This window comes from Sinocyclocheilus anshuiensis, unplaced genomic scaffold, assembly GCF_001515605.1.
Source record: "Sinocyclocheilus anshuiensis isolate Anshui unplaced genomic scaffold, SAMN03320099.WGS_v1.1 scaffold115, whole genome shotgun sequence".
Classification (NCBI taxonomy): Eukaryota; Metazoa; Chordata; class Actinopteri; order Cypriniformes; family Cyprinidae; genus Sinocyclocheilus; species Sinocyclocheilus anshuiensis.
The window spans coordinates 1,285,962-1,309,855 of record NW_015548219.1 but is presented as its reverse complement, the minus strand read 5'-3'; the positions used below and the strand labels follow the sequence as shown (position 1 = coordinate 1,309,855).

Below are 23,894 nucleotides of genomic sequence, written 5' to 3'. Positions count from 1 at the left end.
CAAGAATTTAATATTTAGATACTTACGTTTTAGACACAATATTGACTGTTTTTGCTCTATTTCGCGAACAAATAAAATTCCAATTTGCATCTCTGAGTAACATGACGGTGTTTCGTTCCTGAATGAATCAACCGTTTAAATGATTCGGTTCAGTCGCAATGACTTATTAACAATGACCACCTTACAGTGGCCACCTACTGGCGGTTTTAATTTCACATTTAAAATATCTTTTCATTTTTTTTTTATAATTTCAAATATCAGTATTCAACGTTTTATGTTTAAAATATCAAAACAGTATGAATGCATTTGTAACTGCAGGTTAAATACATTCATGTCCTGCATTAAACAGTGTGTAAATGCATCTAAATGCCCCTTCTAATGCAGCTTCTGTGTTTTCTCTGCATTGCAAAGATGGATTTTGTCAATACTGATTTCATGTAAAAGGTAAAAATCGATTTAAACTTATTGGAAAAGATTAATTTCTATCACTGCTGTGAACTGATCACCACACAGAATATGAAGAATATAAAAAAATTTAGGAGTCAGCTGTCCACGGCAGTCCTTAAGATATAAGCACAATAACACACTCAGCAAAATATAATCTAATTATCGTTATCAATAAAATCCCAGGAAATATTGAGATATATATTTTTGTCAATATCGCACACCCCTAATATATTTAACGTTTTGATTAGAATTATTTTTTTTGAAATCCATATGAGAAGTGCCCTTTTTTCCACTTGAGCCCCTGCCCCTCAAAATGTCTATGCACGTCCCTGCACTTCAGTGCATCTTTCTTACAGATAATATCATGATGATCACTATAAGTTTGTGTTACCGAATGGTGTCCTGTCAGGAATAACCTTCCCGCGCTGTTTATGGGCCGTGTTTGATTACTGTCACACAGTGTCTACACCGAACGTGACAGCTGTCATGTCGTGCCACGCCACAACAGTCTAGTCTACACTTGACGTGACAAAGCGACCATTGCAAGTCATTTTAACTTTGTGTCAGTACATCAGTTTAAAAGCCGGCGATGCGGTGTTGCCAGATATTGCTACGAAACACAAACAAAACTATCTAAAAAGAAATAAACCGCAATGAGTAATGGAAATAATATACAAATATCGCTGACCCTAACCTGATTCTGCCACCTCCCACTTTATTCACTTCCTAAATTGTCACATAAGTGGAAAAAACAAATCCATAGACGCTTATATTAAGTGTATCTGGCAACACGGCTGAGGCTGCGCCCGCGCCCTCAATCACGCGCCTAACCTGCCTTCCGTTTCCACTATACTCTCTCACACATACATATATTCTTCTCTTACATATACATGTTTTCTTTAGACATACATGCATTTTCTTCTTACACACATTTATTTTTTTATAATATTAAATGTATACTTTGAATACATTTGCATATCAAAATGTATAAATGTGTGTGTAAAATATATGAATATAAGAGGTAAATATATAAATGTGTGCATTAAAAAATGTGACTATGAGAGCAAAAATGTATGAATGTGTGCATTAAAATATGTGACCATGAGAGCAAAAATATATGTATGTGAAAAGGGAATATAAGTGTGTGAGAGCGCCAGAATTAATTATGGCTTGTACGGCCCTTCATGTATATATATATATATATATATATATATATGAGAAAAGTTAATTGTTTTGCATGTCATATTTATTTATTTTTATATTCTTTAAAAGCACATTCAATTTTCAGTAGCTCCATGTAATGTGTTAATAACATTACAAATAAAATAAATTTAATATTCCTTGAAGCATATTTTTACTATTTGAGGAAATAAAAATGCTAATATAACAAAGATTTTTGCAATTGAAATGTATACTAAGATTTTTATTTAAACAACTAGTTTGCATTACACTGAACTAAAATGAACCGTTTAAATGTGCTTAATTGTCATGAAATTGTAAAAAACTTTGATCAATATATTCTTAATGTTGTAATAAGCTGGATGTTTTTCTTCATTCTAAATACAATTTCCTATCTTGTATTCGTTCTTTTATAAAATGTGGGTGTAAAATAATACTTATTCGTGAGGTTTTATGTTGATTTCTACCTCAAATAGCTGCTGTACATTTCCTGTCAAGCAGGAAGTGAGAGCGCAGATATGTATGAGAGTCCGTCAAGAGAAGAAAATAACTGTTAGCAATAAGATTTCACCTGATGCCAATGTTTACTGAAAATGTTAGCTTAAACTGAAACTGTCCTGCAGGAATTAGGGATGTGGTTATTAGGTGCCTCGTGATTCATTTTGAATTTGATTTAGTGATTCTTGAATCTTGAGTAGTTCACCCAAAAATGAAAAATTGCTGAAAATGTACTTACCCTTGGACAATCCAAGATGTAAATGAGTTTGATTCCTCATCAGATTTGTGGAAATTTAGCATTACATCACTTGCAGTGAATGGGTGCCATCAGAATGTGCTAATATAACAAAGATTTTTGCAATTGAAATGTATACTAAGATTTTTATTTAAACAACTAGTTTGCATTACACTGAACTAAAATGAACCGTTTAAATGTGCTTAATTGTCATGAAATTGTAAAAAACTTTGATCAATATATTCTTAATGTTGTAATAAGCTGGATGTTTTTCTTCATTCTAAATACAATTTCCTATCTTGTATTCGTTCTTTTATAAAATGTGGGTGTAAAATAATACTTATTCGTGAGGTTTTATGTTGATTTCTACCTCAAATAGCTGCTGTACATTTCCTGTCAAGCAGGAAGTGAGAGCGCAGATATGTATGAGAGTCCGTCAAGAGAAGAAAATAACTGTTAGCAATAAGATTTCACCTGATGCCAATGTTTACTGAAAATGTTAGCTTAAACTGAAACTGTCCTGCAGGAATTAGGGATGTGGTTATTAGGTGCCTCGTGATTCATTTTGAATTTGATTTAGTGATTCTTGAATCTTGAGTAGTTCACCCAAAAATGAAAAATTGCTGAAAATGTACTTACCCTTGGACAATCCAAGATGTAAATGAGTTTGATTCCTCATCAGATTTGTGGAAATTTAGCATTACATCACTTGCAGTGAATGGGTGCCATCAGAATGAGAGTCCAAACAGCTGATAAAAACATCACAATAATCCACACCAACTCCAGTCCATCAATTAACATCTTGTGAAGCAAAAAACTGCATGTTTGTAATAAACAAATCCAACATTAAGATGTCTTCTATCCATAATCCTGCTTTCTCCAGTGAAAAAGTCATCTCATCTGAATCAGGAGAGAAATGTGCACAGATCACGCATCGTTTACAAGCGAAATGGTCCAGATCAGTTCTAAACAAATATGTTGGTGGATTTTAATGTGAGAGCACAACAGAGGATGAACTTTTTCACTGAATGAGGTGCTATTATGGGTTATGGACTCATATATTGGCAAGAAGCAGTGGATTAAAGTTGAAATGCCTTGATGGATTTGTTTCTTGATTTGTGTCGATTACTGTGATGTTTTTATCAGCTGTTTGGACTCTCATTCTGACGGCACCCATTCACTACAGGGGAAAATCTATTCTGAAGAAGAAACAAACTCATCTACGTCTTGAATGGCTTGAGGATGAGTACATTTTCATCAAATTTTCATTTTTCGATGAACTATTCCTCTAAAGCTTAATGTTTTCAGCATCACTGCTCCAGTTAGATATTCCATTTCCGGCTTTTGTTTACTCCGTTGTTTCTCAGCTTTCAGAGACTGTAGCATTTTAAAAGGAGTCATTTACAAAACAGTCGTAAGTGCATTAAGTCATCACACAGGAGGAAATGACTTTGTGGCTGACTGGAAACAGGTGCTCTTTCAGATTCATTTAGCGTCGCTTTCAAGCGAGGAAGTAAATTGCTGCGGGGAAAGTCTGGCCTAATCCTGTTTTTTCTTCCTTTTTTCCTTTTTTTTTTCTTGCAGCGATTTACATGCATTTGAACCCGAATCAGCTTCGGTCTGGTCCGTTGTGTCATTTTCAGCGAGACCGAGTAAACATCTGCGGCAGAGCGGTGGGGGTAAAAACGGCCTAATTAGGATGAAGTCCATGTCCTGTATTCCCAGCTGCTCGCTATGTTTAGACAGACGATGTCTAGCGCGCATAACCTCTTCTCCTGAGTGCCCTCTCACAACGCAACCTGTGAGGTGAACGCAACACAACAGTTGGCGTAATAAGAAAATTAGCCCGCACAATTTGTAACTTTCCTAATTGCACCGCAAGCTGAAAGCGCTTCCAACGCACCCGTCACCTGCTAATTGTGAACCTATCACTCACTAGAAAATGGAGAATAGGAAATGGAGAAAACAAAAGGTCTTCCTCTCTCTCCATCTTTGTCTCAAGCTCTCTCTTTCGTCGTCTTTTTCTGTCCTGATTAAATAAATGCGTTTTAATTAGTTTGGAAGTAATGCATGTGTTCGCCATCCTTTGTCTTAATCTCCACCGGTGCCTTTGTGAAAAAACCTTCTGTGATGGAGACTTGTATAATCGAGTGTGCTGAAATATTTACCATCATCATTGGATGCCTGCCACAACGTGCAATTGCCTCGGCAGCCCTAAATGAAATTGTCCCTAATATGTTTCTGCTGATTAGAGCCTCTGTTTAGATGAAGAACGGGGTGATTGCCAGCTAATACACAAAGTTATCCTTGAGTGCTGTCCATTCATCAATATTTGTTTTGTTTTTTCCTTGGAGAATTGGCCTTTCTGCTGGGGAAAAATCGTAGAATGACTCGTAACTTCAGGCAGTAAGTGTTGATGTTGATGTTGGACGGTGGCTTATCCAAAACTACTGTTTGGAGTAAATAGCAGATGCTGTCGTGGTCGGCCATATGGAGCTCGCTGCCTCGCAGCAGACTGAGAGCTGGGAATGGAAGCAGGTGGAAGGTACAGAGATTAAAGACCCGCTCAGGCTGCCTTACATCACTATGAGTTGCACTTCGCTAGCCGTGGTTAAATCTGCTCAGTTTGACGTTTCTATTCGTATTGAAGATGGGTCATCGACTTGTGTGCAACATAGAAAGGTTACTTGTAAATGAATGCGCAATGTGTTGCTCCTAAAAAAGTAGGAAATTGCATTGCATTGGCCCTTATTCAAAAACTACCAAAATGAATTTCTTTGTACATTGTTTGTTAAAAAAAACGTACAAAATTACAGTTTTTATGGCTTAAAAATATTATTCCGTTTTAATATTTAATATAGTAATATTGATACATTTTAATAAATAAATGATAAATAATGATTAATTACAAACATTTTATTTATTAAGAATAACGTAAACACAAAGAGAAATAGCTTTTAAATTACATTTACCTTAATGTGAACACTTAAAAAAAAAAAAAACTTGATTGAAATATACAATAAAAACCATTATAGAAGCAGTTAACATTGCTTTTGTAATTTCCATATATAATAAACTCAATTAATAATAATAATAAAAAGAAGAAGAAGAATATAAAATTAATAAGTAATAATAAATACATAAAAATAAACATTTACTAACCATTAAATTGTAATATATTAAAATATAACAACAACAACAATAATAATAATAATAAATACATACAAATAATAATAAGTAATAAATACATTAAAATATATATGTACTAACATTTATTAACTATTAAATTTTAATAAATATTAAAATATAATAATAATAATAATGGAAACACAAAATTAATTTACAATACTTTGACCTTCCTAAATGTGAGCCTTTTTACTTGAAAATATGGTATTACATACAAATAAACTAAATAATAAACTTAATTATTTTAAACTGTACTATTTATGTATGTATTTGGAATTATTTGGCAAAGCATTTATGCAAATGTATTATTCTAACACATTTCTGTATGAACTGATATTCTTACATTTTGTTGACATTCAATTCTGTACGGCCATTTACATAAGAATGTGTTATTTTAACGTTTTGTTCTGCTTGTGTTTCATGAATGAGGCCTATTGTTGGTAAAGGTAATAGTTACTTTTGTGTTATTGTCAGGCTCTAATTCTTGCTGAATTAGAAGCTTGCGACTGTCTTTATTTATATATTTATGTATTTAACATGTTTAAAGTGGTTATTTTTACTGTTGAAAAGTTTGTCTTCCTGATATTGTTTGCATGCAACAGCTAATACCCTGTATGAGTTCAAAATATACTGTATAAACGTAACGTACCATTAACAGTACACTAAAAAACAAAACAAGTTCATTCACAAGTTCACAAGTTAATTTCTCATGGTGACCCGCTGTATGTTGTTCTATTGATCAAATTTCTTCATAACATCCAGCAATTATCTGGACATCAAAGTCAGACAGAAGATGATCATCTCCAGATTATCACCTGTCGTGGCAGTATTTATTAGGGTGTTTGAGGTTATATTCTTCTCTCAAGGGCAGAGCGGCAGTAAAGCTCAGTGGGGACTTGAACCGGCAGCAGACTGGTTGCTGCTCCATTAGTCTGTCCAGTGGACCAAGCGTGATTTCATTCATCTCTGTATCAGAGGCAAATCCACCTGATCTCCTGTGTTTAGATCGTTTCATACTGCAGCTCCCGATGGGCGCTCACACACAGATTCTGATGTAAAATGATGCAGATGAGTGTGTGTTGTGTAAATGTACACTACAGGCGTACATTTGAGCAGCCGGGTTAAATGAACTGCATTCAGAGATCACAGCAGCTATCTAGGATAAAAGTGATGAAACTACATGAATGATGGAAAACAAATTACATCAAAGGGTTGCCTCAGTGTGTATTGTTTTGCAAGGTTACGTTACCTTGAATTACCTTTTATAATGTAAACACAAAATGAAATGTTTGCATGATACATTTACATTAAATGTGATACATTAAGGACTTTTTAAAAACGTGATTGGAATATTAATAAATTCAAATACATATTATGAAATAACTGTTATTTTTTAATAATAATAATAGTAATAATAATAATAATAATAACAATTATGACATATTAGGATGATTATTATTAATATTAAATATTAAATAAATATGTACTTACATGTATTTTGAATTAAAAAATGTAGTAATAATAATAATAATAATAACATTTAAGATGTATATTTTTACTTGACTGAAATATTAATACATTTAAATATATACATACTATTTTCAAACATTTTATTTTTAATTGCAAAGTGTATTATTATTATTATTATTATTATTATTATTATTATTAATAATAATTAGTACTTATTAGGAGTATTAATATTAATATTACATATTAAATAAATAAATATTTATTAACATTTATTTTAATAATAGCATTATAATTATTACTAACATTTCATTTATTAAAGGGGTGGTTCACTGTTTTTTTTTCTAGGCTTAACTGTGTTTATGGGGTGCAGTCTAACATGGGTTTATGCTTCGGTCTCATAGCTATGTGAAAATAAGTGCATAATTGTAACAGTTCATTGTCGGAGCTGAGTTGAATGAGAGAGAGAGATGCAGAGCGTGTGCAGAGCAGGGGGACGCGAGGAACAGTATTAAGAACCGCTGCTTTAGAACATTGATTTTGAAACTTGTGAATCCATTAGAATCGTTAGAAGACAGAATCACGATTCATATATGAATAGATTTTTACGTGCACCTCTAGTTTTCTCTTCCTCTTCTCTAAAGCAGCGCAGCATGGCCTTGCCCCCACTTAGTCTCAAACAGCAACATTACACACTAACTAACGTTTAAAAAGTGAAATCGCAATGAACCACCCCTTTAATATTAAAATGTATTATTATTGGTATTGTTGTTTTTAATAATAATAATAATAATAATAATTTATTGTTGTTATAATTTGGTTTAATGTTGTTGTTAAAATATTCTTACAAATGTATCACTCTGGCACATTTCTGTGTGAAAATATTATTATTATTATTATTATTGTTGTTGTTGTTGTTATTATATGAATCATGGACAATAAGACCTGTAAATAGGTTCAATTTTGATTTCATATTGCCTTGACGTTTCTTTTGGTTTATTTTCATTCATTTTTCTTTCACTCTATATGTCATAAGAGTCAGTTTTTGGCGCCATGTTCCTTCAACTTACCTGATCAGCCTGAGTGACAGCAATCTCATGAAATTCACACGTTCCTCAATCTCTTGTTTTGCTGCACCGCCTGCAGGAAGACTGTCACACAATCCGCTCAATCAATCTCTCTCTCTCTCTCTCTCCCCCTCCAGATGTACAGCACATTAAGCGCAGAGACATCGTGCTCAAGAGGGAACTGGGCGAAGGCGCTTTTGGGAAGGTGTTCCTGGCAGAGTGCTACAACCTAAGCCCCACTAAGGACAAGATGCTGGTGGCTGTCAAGGTAAGAGATGATCCCTCCATTCCAGCAGGGCCGTGGCGCTCTCCAGTTACACAGGATTCATTCCAAAGGTCAAGCCCTTTTTCCAGCCCCCCTCAAATGACATATAAAGTTGATCCCCCTGTGCCCGCCGGAGAGGGCTTTCTTTCGGGGAATGATCGCTAGACGTCGTGTTGGTGGAGGATTTGTTGACTAAGATCAATGATGGAAAGAGCTCTGCTGTGCTCCAAGGAGAGATCAGCTACAGTAGCGTTTAATATTTGGCATTGATATAAGGTTTGGGAGGGTATTAAGATATTGCAGTGCTGTGATTTAGTCTTCATGACATAGACAGAGAGGAATGAGTTACCACTGTGGGCAGACGGTTCCTGGATAATGCTTTAACATGGTTTACCACATGGGATTGTTCACCAAGGGCAAGGAACTCAGCGTCCAGTGAGCTTGAGGTGCTCTATTGAAGACAGTCTCTAGATCAGTGGTTCTCAAACCTGTCCTGGAGTACCCCCAGCCCTGCACATTTTGTATGTCTCCCTCATCTATCACACCTGATTCAACTCATCAGCTCATTAGTGGAGACTGCAAGACCTGAAGTGGGTGTGTCTGATATAGGGAGACATAAAAAACGTGGAGTGCTGGGGGTACTTCATGGAGAGGTTTGAGAACCCATGCTCTAGATCAATGCTGATGATCTATGAGTGTGTCAGTTTGTCTGTCAGTTTAGAAATGTCAAGGTTTCAAGGTTTGACAGATGCTGACATGTTGAAGTATGAAGTCAAACATATACTATTTTGTTGTGAATATAAAAAAGGAAAAAATTAAAAGAATTTTGTATTATATTATTTGTTATAAATTATATGATTAATAAATATTAACTTAAGAAATAACATTATAAAACTTAAATAATAATATAATTACATATTAGTAAATCCTGTTAAAACTGTTTAATGTGAATCTGTTTTTAATGGAAGCCCGTTTCGGCCACAGGATAAGGGATAAGGTCGCAATTTATCTTCTTCCCTTTTTTTCTATTCCGTAGTGGGAAAAAAAGTTACAATTGCAAGGTGTAAACTCAGAATTCAGGGAAAAAGAGTCTGAATTGCGATACGTAAACTTAGAATTCAGGGAGAAAAGTCAGAATTGCGAGGTGTAAACTCAGAATTCAGGGAAAAAGGTCAGAATTGTGAGGTGTGAACTCAGAATTCAGGGAAAAAAAGTCTGAATTGCGAGGTGTGAACTCAAAATGCAGGGAAAAAGGTCCAAATTGCGATGTGTAAACTCAGAATTCAGGGAAAAACGTCAGAATTGCGAGGTATAAACTCAGAATTCAGGGAAAAACATTCCAAATTGCGAGGTATAAACTCAGAATTCAGAGAAAAAAGTCAGAATTGCAAGACAAACTCAGAATTCAGGGAAAAACGTCAGAATTGTGAGGTGTGAACTCAGAATTCAGGGAAAAACGTCAGAATTGTGTGGTGTAAACTCAGAATTCAGAGAAAAAAGTCAGAATTACGATACGTCAACTCAGAATTCAAGGAAAAACGTCAGAATTGCGTGGTGTAAACTCAGAATTCAGGGAAAAATCATTCCAAATTGCGAGGTATAAACTCAGAATTCAGAGAAAAAAGTCAGAATTAGGATACGTCAACTCAGAATTCAGGGAAAAACATCAGAATTGTGTGGTGTAAACTCAGTCAGAATTGCGAGAAAGAAAGTATTCGGATTTTTATTTTAATTTTTTTATATACAGTATAACCCTGTTTTTGAGTTATAGATATCTGGTCATATTGTTACCAGCACCCAGATCTCCCATGGGTTCCTCTTTTTCATCATTTTTGAGATGATGTTGGCTATCATGTTGTGGAGCTTTTGTTCAGGTCAGCTGGAGAAATAAATCTGGAGCAATAACACTGTCTTCCAGTGACGGTTTATCTTCCCTCAAAGCATATTATTCTGGAGACGCTGTGATCAAGAATGATGGTGCTGATGTGTTCTTTCTGAATCCTGTGATGGTGTCAGAAGATGATTCTCATGTGCAGAAGAACACAAGCAGCCACATACCCTGTTTTACCAGCAACCCATTGGAAGAAAATCATAAGTTCTCTAATATCTCAGTTTTTTTTATATTCTTTTAGACAGCAGTGATATTACATAGAGAGCAAGTGTCCTGCTTCTCATATTTTTCTCCTAAGAAAAAGGATTGGAAGTTAAAAATAGGTTTCTCTAAAACCAAACTGTTCTGTTCTTGGAGGAATCTAATGAGAAATGAGCTTGAGCTGCAATCCGTTTAATTTCATAGCTCTATACTTATACTGCCTTTCAACAATGGTGTCGTTTTCATCTATTTTTATTTCACCTAAGGAACTGTAGCAGCAACATCTGGTCTGAGGCACAGTTGACACTTAAAGGAAACCTAAATGTGTCTCCTCAGCTTTGAAAGAGCAACCTCTGAGCAATAAAACGTTCCTCTGGGAAGCTGCTTGGCTTCGTCGGCTTCATGGAGCTCCATCACAGCAGCTGTTGTTTGAAAGCCGTCCAGCTCAAATTCAGAGAGGTCAAGTTTTAACTTGTATTTTGGCCAAAGAGCTGCCAGCATCTCTCTCGTACCTTTGCTCTCCCCCATCTCCACCTGATGCCCAAGACCCCCAGACCCTTATTATAAGTGACAGCCCCCCAGGTGGTGCTGGATTCGTCCCCTCTGCTCTCTCCAGCCTGTACAGGTGGCCAATTTCGCAACACGGGTAATAAAGCATCATGGATAGGGATAGATACCTCGCCATCTGCGAATTGGTTCCCTCGTCCATCTCCAACGCATGAACCTCTTTGCAATTCCTGATATGGATTAACCCACGGTAGCTGTAATTAAAATTAAACTGCGAGCTCTGAGGGCGAAACGCAATTATAACATAATTGAAGGAGTGATTCCTCACAAACACACCACGATGCAAGTCTGGCTGCGAGAGGGACTGGGAAACCAATTGACATATCACGGCCAAGGCCGCAAAGGGGGGTATTTTTCTGTGAATGACGGGATATAAGATGACAAAAAGATGGAGGTGTACAGGCAACTATTTAATCTTTCAGAAAAGACAAAGACAGGCACGAACAAACCAGAGACGCCATGCTGGTCATTTGTGCATCTTCCTTGGCGCCCCGAGGTTTAGTCCATAAATATGTGCATTTAAAATTCTGAAAAATATATGAACTGTTATGAAAGAATATGTTACATGAATAATTGAAAGCACTTTGGATATCTACAATATTTGTGCAGTAATTGCATTAACTTATCTATGTGTTGATGATGAATTTAAATCTATGTCAACGTTTTAAGGTTTCACAGATGCGGACATTTATATTTTGTTGTGACTTAAAAAATGAATTATAATAAAAAAATGATTATCTATGTATGTATGCATTCTTTTTTTTACATGAGGAAACAAAATAATTATCCATTTTATTATTTATATTGCACATGATATTAATAATTAGGAAATAATATTATACATATTAAATATGAAAATGATTAAATATTAGTAAATCCTGCTTAAATCTGTTATATATATAGTTATATATATATATATGTGTTAACTGAATGATTTGAAGCACTACAACATCAGTGCAATAATGTTTTTTTAATTTTTTTTTTATTGATTATGCATTTAAATATATTGTCAAAAATAGCTCAGCATGCTCCATTGGTTTGTGGCATATTGTATATCATTTGGGATTCATAAACCATTAGAGATGGAACCGTTTAGATCCAGATTAGTTGAAGCAGTTAGTCTCATTAACCTGATTAATTGTTCACTTTAATTATTTATTACAGACTGACTCATTTAAGCTCCCTTAATTAATTTACTTGTGCTGTGAGTATCAAAAAAACAGTAGCAAAGGCACATTTAATTCCTGGATATACACAATATATCCAATCATATAAATGATTTGTTTTGAAATACAGATTTTAATTTAACTTTTCCCCACGATATCTTTGGTTTTACCCACAATGCTTTAGTTTCTGGGTGTTTTTGTGGTTATTAGACAATAAACTGGCCGTCTTATGTGTCTGCGCAGACCCTGAAGGATCCCACCCTTGCAGCGAGGAAAGACTTCCAGCGGGAGGCCGAGCTGCTGACCAACCTTCAGCACGAGCACATAGTGAAGTTCTACGGCGTCTGTGTAGATGGAGATCCGCTTATCATGGTCTTTGAGTACATGAAACACGGAGACCTCAACAAGTTCCTCAGGTTTGTGGCTGTTATAATGCAGTAATATTTGTGCTTTGCTTGTGTAATGATCGGAGATATGAAGGGAATTGGTTATAATTGATTGAGGTCACAGACCAAGTAGAACATAATTCTGGAACCACTGAATTCCAATATGATGCTCTGGGAATCTTACGAGACCAGAATTTCTCAACAAGAGGTTCATGATGGAATTGTAGTAGGGCTGCAAACGGAATTGGAATTGTTAGGGCTGCTAAGGGGTGGAAAATTTCCAGTAAATTTACGGAAACATAAAAAAAAAATTTGCAACCCTTAATTATGATTATGACAGAAATGCCCAATTCATTTTAAAATATATACATTTTTAATTAAATAATCTAAATGAAACAAAATATAACAAATGTTATATGGGTAGTTGATGCTTAACATGTCCATGAACCATTATTATTTTATCATCATCATCCTCAATATTTTAGGAATGTATTAAAGCATTTTTATTTTACAAAAAAAAAAAAAGTTAGTTAATTAGTTGGTTGGTTGGTTGGTTAGTTAGGTAGTTTTAGATGTATAACGTCTTACTGCATGAAAATTTCTTGAAAGTATATCTAAAACACACACACACACACACACACATATATATATATAACATAATTATTCAAAAGTTTGGTAAAATATGCAGTGTTAAGTCTGTAAAATAATAAAATAATACTTTTTAATTAATACATTTCACATTTTCCCAATAATTCTATACATTTTATGGCATATATTTAGCTACATTTTTTGCTCATAAGTTTACATACTGCTGCAATTTTCATGATCCTTCTTATTTTGTTGAAATTATTAGCATTTTGCATATTCTGCCTGAAGTATGTAAACATATGAGCAGAAATGTATATATTGCTCATAATTACTCACAAAAATGTTGGACATTTCAATATCTTTTATGGGTACTTGTAGTTCTTTTTTTCTTTTTTTTGGAATGGTTGGGCAGCCCTGCATTAGAATGTTGCATACGTTTTCTTGTTGAGCGTTGTGATGTCAGCAGGTTCGTTCTGACTGCGATTGATAGGTTATAACCTTCCACAGAGGTATTGAACAAGCAATAGGAAGTGGATACAAAGGTGTACATGATTTCTGACAGAGCCCTGTCGAAAGATCAGAAATTGCTTTCTCTTTCCAGCCAGCAGGATTATGGAGATAACAGGTTTTGTCAAAACTGCTTCATACGTAAAGACACTATAAGGCGATACATTCGTGAAAGGGCAGAGGAACTGGCAGGGATGCAAATTGAATCATACAGCATACGTTTCATTTGAAGAAAAAATTAATCTATTGGTGACTTTAATCAACATTGCACTGACATATGTAAATGGCAGCATTAGCTCATTCTAATTTCATATTGATTTGTTTTGTTAAGTATTCATGAAAGTTTTCTGATTTCATTCTTATCTAATGCAATCATTTTAAAGTGTGTTGTAAGCATCCAAATACGTTAGGAGACTGAAATGGCATTATTTTATACTCACAGAGCTCATGGTCCAGATGCAATGATCCTGGTTGATGGACAGCCGCTGCAGACCAATGGGGAACTGGGTTTGTCTCAGATGCTGCACATAGCCAGTCAGATCGCTTCAGGGATAGTCTACCTGGCATCTCAGCACTTTGTGCATCGTGACCTGGCCACACGCAACTGCCTGGTGGGCAACGGCCTGCTGGTGAAAATCGGAGACTTTGGAATGTCAAGAGACATCTACAGCACTGACTACTACCGGGTAAGAGCGCTTTTGTTTTTGTAAATGCTTGAGCGAAATACACTACCAGTCAAAAGTTAAGTTAGTAGGAATAATTAATTGTTATTGCTGTTTTAGTTTTTTTGAAAGGAGTCTCCTATATACATTATCTCATAAAGGTTGCATTTACTTAATCAAAAATGCAGTAAAACTGTAATATTGTTACAATTTAAAATTTATTTTATCATTTATTGTATTTTAAAATGTAATTTATTCCTGTGATGGCAGTGCAACATTTTTCGGAAGCCATTTTACTCCAGTCTTCAGTTTCACATGATCCTTCTGAATCATATTACATATCTTAGTATTATCAATATTAAAAGTGTTTGCTGAATATATTTTTGGAAACCATGATACAGTTCCATTGAATAGTTTGGGGTAAGAAATTAATGCTTTTATTCAGCAAGGACATATTAAATTGATCAAAACATGGGGTGAGAAGTGAATGCTATTATTCAGCAAGGACACATTAAATGTCTCATTTCCACAAAAGTATTAAGCAGAAAAAAACCTGTCAAAAAATAAAAAGCATTATTAATAATTGAGCATCGATAACAATAATGATTGGACATTAAATATTAGAAAGATTTCTGAAGGATCATGTGACACTGAAGACTGGAGTAATGATGCTGAAAATTCAACTTTGCCATCACATACAATTATATGTTAAAATATATTAAAATAGAACAGTATTCTAACCTTTTGAATGGTGGTGTTTCCACAAAACCCAAATTAACCCTTTGCCAACTGTGGATCCATAATTGCATGCATAATTGCTCAATTTAATGACTTGAAAATGTGTAACATTGATATATCCAGCTGCTTTAGCGCCTCGAAAGACCTTAATCAAATTGTTTCTTTACAATCATTAGCTTAGTCATACCAAGTGTTAATTAATAACAAGGTTAAAAAAATCAGCATATTTGCTAATTCAAGTTAATTTCAGAGTATTAAAGATACTAGCATAAATACAAACAAATACAGCACATTAAACATTTGACCAACATCTAAATCATATACACACAGCTCTGAATACAAGCTTTAATGAGCTGTGACCATTTACTGGGTATTTTAAAAATACATTTAAGATGTTAAAAGCTCAAATGATCATATTCTTGGTTTGCAAGAATAATTTTGTAGAAATTTTAAATCCATGAGGATTCACAACCATATTAGATTTAAATTAAATGATTATAGCTTTAAAGGGATTTTTTTCCCCCGATGAACTATTCCTTAAAAGTTTGAGTGCGAATTCATACTGTTATCTACAGTTCTGATTCATTCAAGCTGGTTGGCTCAATTATATGCTTCAGATCCATTTGCACTTCTACAGAAGATCCTCAATCAGAATCTTGTCTTTTCTTGACGCAGACAGAGGCCTCTCGGTAGATTTGGCCTAGATGACAGAGGGCTCAATTTGCAAGATGAGGGCCCTAAATGAATTAAAATGTATGTCTTCACTTAGCGCTCAACAAGAGGATGAATGAGGTGACGCTGAATTTACAGAGCTCTTCTGTTGCTCGACTAGATTAAGTTGATTTGAACATGATTGTTCATCTCTCTGCTTTGAATGGGACTCCCATTTTTAAGGCACTGAAGTTAAATAAGAATTTTTCTCACTCTCAGAAGTCAAGGAATAATTCAGGAGCCAAACATAAAGCAAACGGCTCAATTAGCATGTATTCAGATGTTATCGGTGGCTTGTGCTGGACCTATGAACTGGGGAGACAAATGCCATAAACAAGCCACATCAAATAATAAAATGTTTGTATTTTTTTTTTTTTACAGAGCATTAAAATAATATTATTTTATACAATAATATTTTATATTGTATTATTAATTTTTTTTAATTGTATTTTTATTATTTTGTATTATTATTTAATAATAATAATAATATAACAAATATTATTATTTTGTAAATTACTTTGTGACTGTTTTGTTTATTTATTGCTTTATTTTAATGTTTTGTGAGATTATTATTATTATTATTTTATTATATACTGTACCTACTATATTATATGATATGTGTTTATATTTATTATATCATTTTTTTAAATGACAAGCATATGGGAGACGAAAAAAAAAACAACTTATGACCGAAAAGCAGAATTGTTTACAGACTTATGCCTCAAAAACACATTTCTAAATGCAGATCCTTCAGCAGACACAGGTTGTTGCAGTGCCCAGAGCATCAGTTCTGATTGCAATAGAGGAAATATGTTACATTAACAGTAAATGTCAAATAGACCATTGCATCTCTTCTCCTATATTCTGTGGCTTACTTTCTTTTAATGGCAGATTGCACTCTGCAGAACAAAAGAGACGACAATCAATTTACCGTTCCCAACAAACAGGAAGTGACCCAAACCATCACAGTTTTGCACAGGCAAACCTAAATGCAGCTGAGGCAATTTGCACTGATGCATAAAGATGAGTAGCATGAGATATATTATTGCTTTGTTTTTTTATTCTTATTATTTTCTAGCATTATCAGAAATAGCATTGAGAATGCTATTTATATGCCTAGGTAGAGCATTTCAAATCAGTGACTCTGCTATTAGTTTGCTGTCTATGTAGGAAGCAGCTCACTAGGTTTCAGAAACAGAGCTTTTATCACCATTTGGTGATTTTCGCATGAACGCAAACCTGATCTGCAGGTCTGTCTTAGCTTCCAACTGTAATAGGCACATACGCCTCACATCTCCGAGCAGATATAAACCAAAATGGCATCCAAAAGCACATCTTCTCTGACACCGGTGACATTCTGACGTGTTAATTCTCCAGAAAGAACCTCTACAAGGTGGTCTCCTGGGAATGAACGCAGTCGGTTAGCCCAGAGTCAGTATTCATCAACAGCCTTGCTTCCTCATCCATGTAATGATTGTGGCATATAATCTCACTTGCGGAAGGTGGAGAAGCTACGGTCGATTTGGAGTCGCTCAGGTTTTCTTTGTCAGAGTAAATTTGTGCTGAAGGCCATGATGTAGGAACCAAACACCTCAATTCCCTGCCAGCAAGACCTGTTGACCAAGTTGAGCTACCTTGCTTCAAATCCATTCAAATGTCTAGAGCTAGCAGGTTCTCCTATGAGGTTTGAAGGACTTGAATACTCCATTAATTGAAACAAGTAATAAAATATATATTTATCTATTAATGAAACCTGCTCAAAAACTGCTCAAAATTCCAACCACATATGTCTTATTCCTCAACGCTCTTTAACTTCTGACGAGCACTCGTTTAATGACATCATCACTCGTCAGCTGTTCATTGAAACAAACATGCTATTGATTTTAATATGCATTAATTACCGCTATGTGATTCCCATCCTCCTCGTCTCCGATTCTTCCCCCCTCCAGTCGCTAATTGTGTTGCCTTTCATCGGTGCCCTTTCAGATTGCATTGGCATTTTTGTCACCACCCTGCCAGTTCTCATTCCGATCTCAACGAAGCCCCGCAGACTGATTTACATGCATCTGCAGTCTCGTCGTTCCACCTCGGAAAAAATGGTGGGAAGCAATCTGGGAGAAGCTATTCAGATGAATAGAAGTTCAATCATTGCAATCGATTCAATTTCCCAAACACTCGAGCACGAACATATTCACTAAACAAAAACACTGAATATGTCTGTGTTTAGATTAGCATACTAACATACTACTATTACTATTTCTGCCGTATAGCATACCTACTCTGCCTACTGCCTACTCAGTGCACTTTTCTGTATGGATACACTGCAGTATGCAGAGCACACTGTACAGTGCACTCCACTCAACCTGTGTGATGAATGAACTGGGATTAAAAACGCAATCTATGTAAACTGAATTAAAAATGGCAAAAAACACTTTCAATTTCCAATTTTAAAACTAGATGCCACTCACATGTAATGTAATGTGACACGTAATGAAGCATGCTACTGTTTAACTTTGAATAATTTCAAATTAACTTTCATTTTTAAAACATTTTTAAAAGAAAAAGTAGGCTGTATAGAATTAGTAAGTGTAAGGCTAATATTTCATAACAAACATAGCCTATTTCGTTTGGTTTTCAAATGTAGGAGTGTATGTGGACATTAGCCATGGCTAAATTAAATAATAGCATACTACACTAGAATGGTATGAATGGCAGAAAAAAGAAAAAAGAAAAAAGAAAAAAGAGTGCAGCAGTTGGGTTCTGAAAGTCCCATGTAACTTATGCGAAAGTTATAGGTTTGTAAAAAAAAGTTTATAGGTTTGTCTATAAACCTTTATAGACAAACCTGCTGTGAGCTTGTTATATTTTTTTAAATAAACAGAAATTGTAGTTTAATAACTTATTGGCTGTTTATTAGTACTTATAAAGCACATATTCTGCATGACCACATTCTACATCATAATTCCTACCCAATATCTAAACTTAACAACTACATTACTAACTATTACTAGTCTGCTAAATGACTGAATGTAAATGTAAACTATTAATAAGCAGCAAATTAGTTTGAGGCAAAAGTTGTAGCTATTGGTTTGTTAATGGCAAGAATTTGACCTTAAAATAAAGTGTGACCAACATGTCTTATATCTCTAATTAACATATTTTAATCGGTGGTTTAAATCAGTATCGATCAGTTTAATCGTTTTTTTATTTTATTTGATTGTCATTCGCAATACTTCATGGAATTGTAGTTCTTTCCCTCATTATAGCTATTAACACAGTATACAGTCTTCTGACTTTTTGTCTGTATTTCAGATGTTTTTGCTTCAAATTAAACTTTGTAATGTTGTGACTCACCTCATAGTTTTTTTATTGTTTGTATGCAAGTAGTATGCTGTGTCTTATTCCCCTCAATGCCTGACTGAAAAAAGTAGCCTGTTATTGTGATACTATATTCTTCTAGCTAATCAAAAGTGCCAGTTAACCAGTCTTAAACAGTTAGTGCTACGCTAAGCTAATAAACTAAGCTCTTAGCTTTCTAATCAAAGCAAATCAAATCAAAGCCTAATTGAAAACACAAATAAAGATAGATGTTTCATTTGACACTTTTAATTCTCTGACATGTAATTTAAAAGACATTACAGTAGCATGTTTTCATTAATAATAAGCTATTTTTTAGCATCAGACTGTGGGGGAAAGGATCTTACACATCAGCAGCTTGTTGCTAGCATTGCAGCTAACGTATGTTAGCATCTTGTTTGACTGTTTCAAGCTCTCCAAACATTATTCTGTCTCTCTCCTCTCTATCTTTGTGTATTACCGGTGATCATACCTTCATTACCTTCATCCCTGGCTGACTTTTCTTGGCAAGGATGTTGTGCGCTAACGCTAAAGTGGGCCGAGTTAGCCAGGCAAGGAGCTCAGTATGGCCATAGGGAGCAGTTCCTGCCCACGCATGGGGAGCGCTAGCAGCGGCCCAATAGTACCCTGAACTCCATCTCACGGAACAAGAGGAGTGTTGTTTGACCGCAGCAGGACTGGCATATTGCTTACACCGCCTAAAGGGCAGAGGCGGGAGGGAAAGAGCGAGCCAGCGAGGGGAGGGATATTTGCCACACATCACTGGAGCCTGTGGGACAGCTTCCTCCTCTGTGAGGAACTGGCTGCGAATGAGAATCACAGAAGCGTAGCTGATTAACATACAGAGCATTATCGTTCCCTACATTAAAGACATTACGGCGGGGGAAAAAAAAACTTCCCAGACCTTTAATTATAGTACATCTCAATGCCTCTATAAAGTTTCCTAATCGTGACGTTCATATTTTTGCACTCATTATTCCGAGTAGTTTGCATTTTGCACATTTAAATGAGTATGGATGCACAACCAGAGTTATTTTTTGTTGCTTATTTGATAAACAGTGATTTATTCATCGTCAAACATCGAAAACGGTCACATTTTCCTAATTCTTAAATTGTCGTCATTGTGCTCTGTGCTTAGAGACACGTCCTGTTGCCAAGGATACACTCTTGCCAAAGCATTGTGGGACGTGAGCCAATAAACATTTTACCATAATCTCATTAAGAGTTGTTTTTCTTCTTACTATTCATTTCTGGTAAAAATAAAAGCGTAATACGCATACTATAAAGCACAAACAGGCATTCTGAGGATGTACAGTACGCCGCAGGCTGCTTTGTATTCCTGCGCGCAGTCGATAGCATTACCCCCATGTGAGCAAACCACTAATGAGCCTTGTAATTAATACGCAGTCACCACTTACAAGTTGAAAGCCGCAATAACCACGCGGCCACCACTGAAACGTCACTCTCAGTTGTCCTGGCACGGCTGTAATTAACACCAACCCAACAGACACGAAGAGGAAATGGATTCTAAACCAATCCAGTCCGGTGCCGGCCCAGGGCAGAGATGATTAATGTCTCGTTGTTTTAATCGATTAATATCTAGCTTAACATGGGGAAGGCCTGGAGGGAGACTTTATTTATGGCTTTTGAGGATTTGGAGCTGTCAAAAACCTTTAATGGATATATTTGTTTTCCCTTTCTCCGTCTTTCCTGGTTTCTCAGTTTTATGGTTCCAGGCTTGACAAATCTTGTAAATCATATTGGTTATTTTTTATAGCAAAAGGGGTTGATCTATTTACCAGCTTCTAAAAAGCAGAAATTAGGATTAAAGGCCCTTTCACACCAAAAACAAGAATATACAGATAACTACAATGATCGAATTTAGGGTAGCACTTTATTTTACAGTCCTGTTACTCATGTACATACTATGTACTTATTATAGTGATTACAAAAACTAGGTAATAACTAGGTACTAACCCTGAAACTACCCCGAAACCTAACCCTAGTACCCCAATGTAGTTACCTTATATTACCAGTACTTTCATAGGTAAGTACACTGTACGTCTGTAATGTAGTGCAACCAAATGTAGTAATTTGGTTATTATTTACATTATGTAGTAAAAAATCTAAAATTATCTTTATAAAAACCCTAATATGAGGAAAAATTAGGACATTTTGAAACCTTATCCAGTTCTTTTTTTTTTTTTTTTGGAAATGTATGCAAATGAGTGCATGTTTAAATAGATAATGCCTTATTTGCACATATAAATATTTAATGAAACTGGCAGTAGAATAAAAAAAAATGTTTGCAGTTCTTAATGTAAACTATTATAGAATCAACTACAATCAAGCTATGATTATTTTTTTATTTACCCTATTCACCTTGGGTGTCTTGACTTAAATGCTCAAGCTCTTTAAAGTCAGATAATTTTTATTAGTTGTCAGTTTTTATTTATTTATTATTTTACTGTAATTTTTTTTTTCAGCTAAAAAAAAAAATTCTGAAAATTCCCATAATATAATTTCGGTGTTGTTATCATTATAGTTTTGATGTGGAGGTTATTGTTCTTATAGAATTAGAGCAAATTTTTTTTAAACTTTGTAGTTATTGCTATAGTTATTATAGTTATATAGTTATGCTATAGTCCTTAGTGTGACAGAGCCTTAATAAATTAGTAAATGCTATGAAAAAATCAAGGAAATCAAATGGAATTTGGACAAAAAAATTGTAAAATGCCTCTAGGCGACTTTTAACTTTTCTCCACAAATACAGGTACATACAAATAATAAGGATTTTAACTTGCTTTTGGTAATATTGAGTTTTTGTGAGTTTGTGAAGGTGACTAGTCCTTGATCATCAAAATGTGGTGCCCCGACAGGTGGGAGGACACACAATGCTGCCCATTCGCTGGATGCCACCAGAAAGCATCATGTACAGGAAGTTCACGACGGAGAGTGACGTGTGGAGCTTCGGCGTCATCCTCTGGGAGATCTTCACCTACGGCAAGCAGCCATGGTTTCAGCTGGCAAATAATGAGGTATGCTAATTTTATCGGTTTCCATAAAGAAAAACCCATCAAGAAATCTTATTTTTTTTTAGCTGTTTGCTAGCCCTCTGGCTAGCTTTGGTCACACGTTATTAGTAAACCACCACCGCTCTATGACTGCCGTAGGCAAAAGCAAGGTGTAAAGACTCATTGCCTAGATGAGATAAAACAATAAAAGCGTAATGGATACAGAACGTCTGTCCTGGACTAAAAACTGGATCTGGATTGTGACTCCCACAGTCCTGACATTTATGTAGCAATATGAGACACACTCAGTGCTAATTTTAGCATAGATTATGGTGTTTGGTCAAAATAAATGAAGTCTTTTAGCAGGATGACAAAAGAGGTGAAATTAAACAATCGCTGGCTGTTATATTAAGTCATTTGACAGCTATAGACGGTAACTCAAGCTCATCTTGAACATGACTTCTTTCTATGAAATGAACAGGAAGTACACATGTTGAAATGTCATGTTGTTGGCGTATTCATCGCACACATTTTCCCTTGTGTGCCATGTTAATGAGGAACATCGCTGCTTAATTTTCGGCTATTGTTCTCCATGTAACATTTCACAACTAAGGTTTGGATGAACTCCAAACAGCCGCACACACATAAGAGATGCTGCTCCCAAACTATTCCATGTGTCTGAATAGCAAATATTATTATTTACTTTTTCACATAAATCTCATAATTACCACTATTGAACTAAATGTTGTTATGGTACGACAAGAGCCTTATAACATTGTGTTCGCTACTGTGACTGAACTGGGCTTTATGTATTCATTTATGCATTCAAAATGTTGCGACTAAATATTCCCACGTGCAGAAAATGCTGAAAATTATATTGTGAGTGACTGTAGATTATAATAGGAGAAGAGAGTTGTTATAATAAGATAAGTTTATGGGTGAAACCTTATTTCACTCCCAAATTAAAAGGGGGAAAAAAGAAAAAAGAAATAGATTATATTTTTGCATAATCAAAATTAAGGCTGTAATTCTATAATTGTGTGTGTGTGTGTGTGTGTGTAAACTATTTTAAAAATTAATTCTTAATGCAAAATTAAAATTATAAAAATGATAAATAATACTGGTTACATTGTTAAATGCCCATATAGTTGTATTATCATATAATTACAGTAATGATTATCTAATAAGAATCATCATTGGGAATAAAAGCAATTATGAGTTGGACAAATACAATTAATTACAATTAACAATAAACCTAAAAAGATGAAAGTTTTTTTATACAAAATATCTTTTGGAAAATTAATGTATATATAGCAACATTACAGTGATATATACAATATATACACACATTACAATGAAAGAAAACAATAATTACATTTTTAAATATTCATGTACTGTATATACAAAATCATAGAATTACAGTAATGCTAATCTAATAAGAATCAACGTTGTGAATGATGGCAATTATAAGTAGAAAAAATGCAAACAATCATAATAGTCCTACAAGTTATTTTATTATATAGTAGTTATATAAAATTTGCTAAAATATGTAAAATATTATATAAATAGTGCTGTCAAATCGATTAATCGCATCCAAAATAAAAAATTGTTTACATAATATATGTGTATATCTATATAAATATTAATATTTATATATGATTTATTTATAAATAAATGTAAAAATATATTACATGTTTCTTAAGAACATTTATTTACATTTATTTATATATATATATATATACACACACACACACACACACAC

General features: G+C 34.6%; 1 protein-coding gene across 1 annotated transcript in view; it reads left to right on the top strand.

Moving 5' to 3' along the window:
• The window catches only part of LOC107654144 (NT-3 growth factor receptor-like), a 248,398-nt gene that overhangs the window by 219,407 nt on the left and 5,097 nt on the right, over nucleotides 1-23,894 (top strand). The window contains exons 13-16 of the mRNA XM_016441090.1: nucleotides 8,217-8,347; nucleotides 12,413-12,585; nucleotides 14,093-14,336; nucleotides 21,998-22,156. Of these exons, the coding sequence (XP_016296576.1) occupies nucleotides 8,217-8,347; nucleotides 12,413-12,585; nucleotides 14,093-14,336; nucleotides 21,998-22,156 (707 nt within the window). The remainder of the gene's footprint in view (nucleotides 1-8,216; nucleotides 8,348-12,412; nucleotides 12,586-14,092; nucleotides 14,337-21,997; nucleotides 22,157-23,894) is intronic.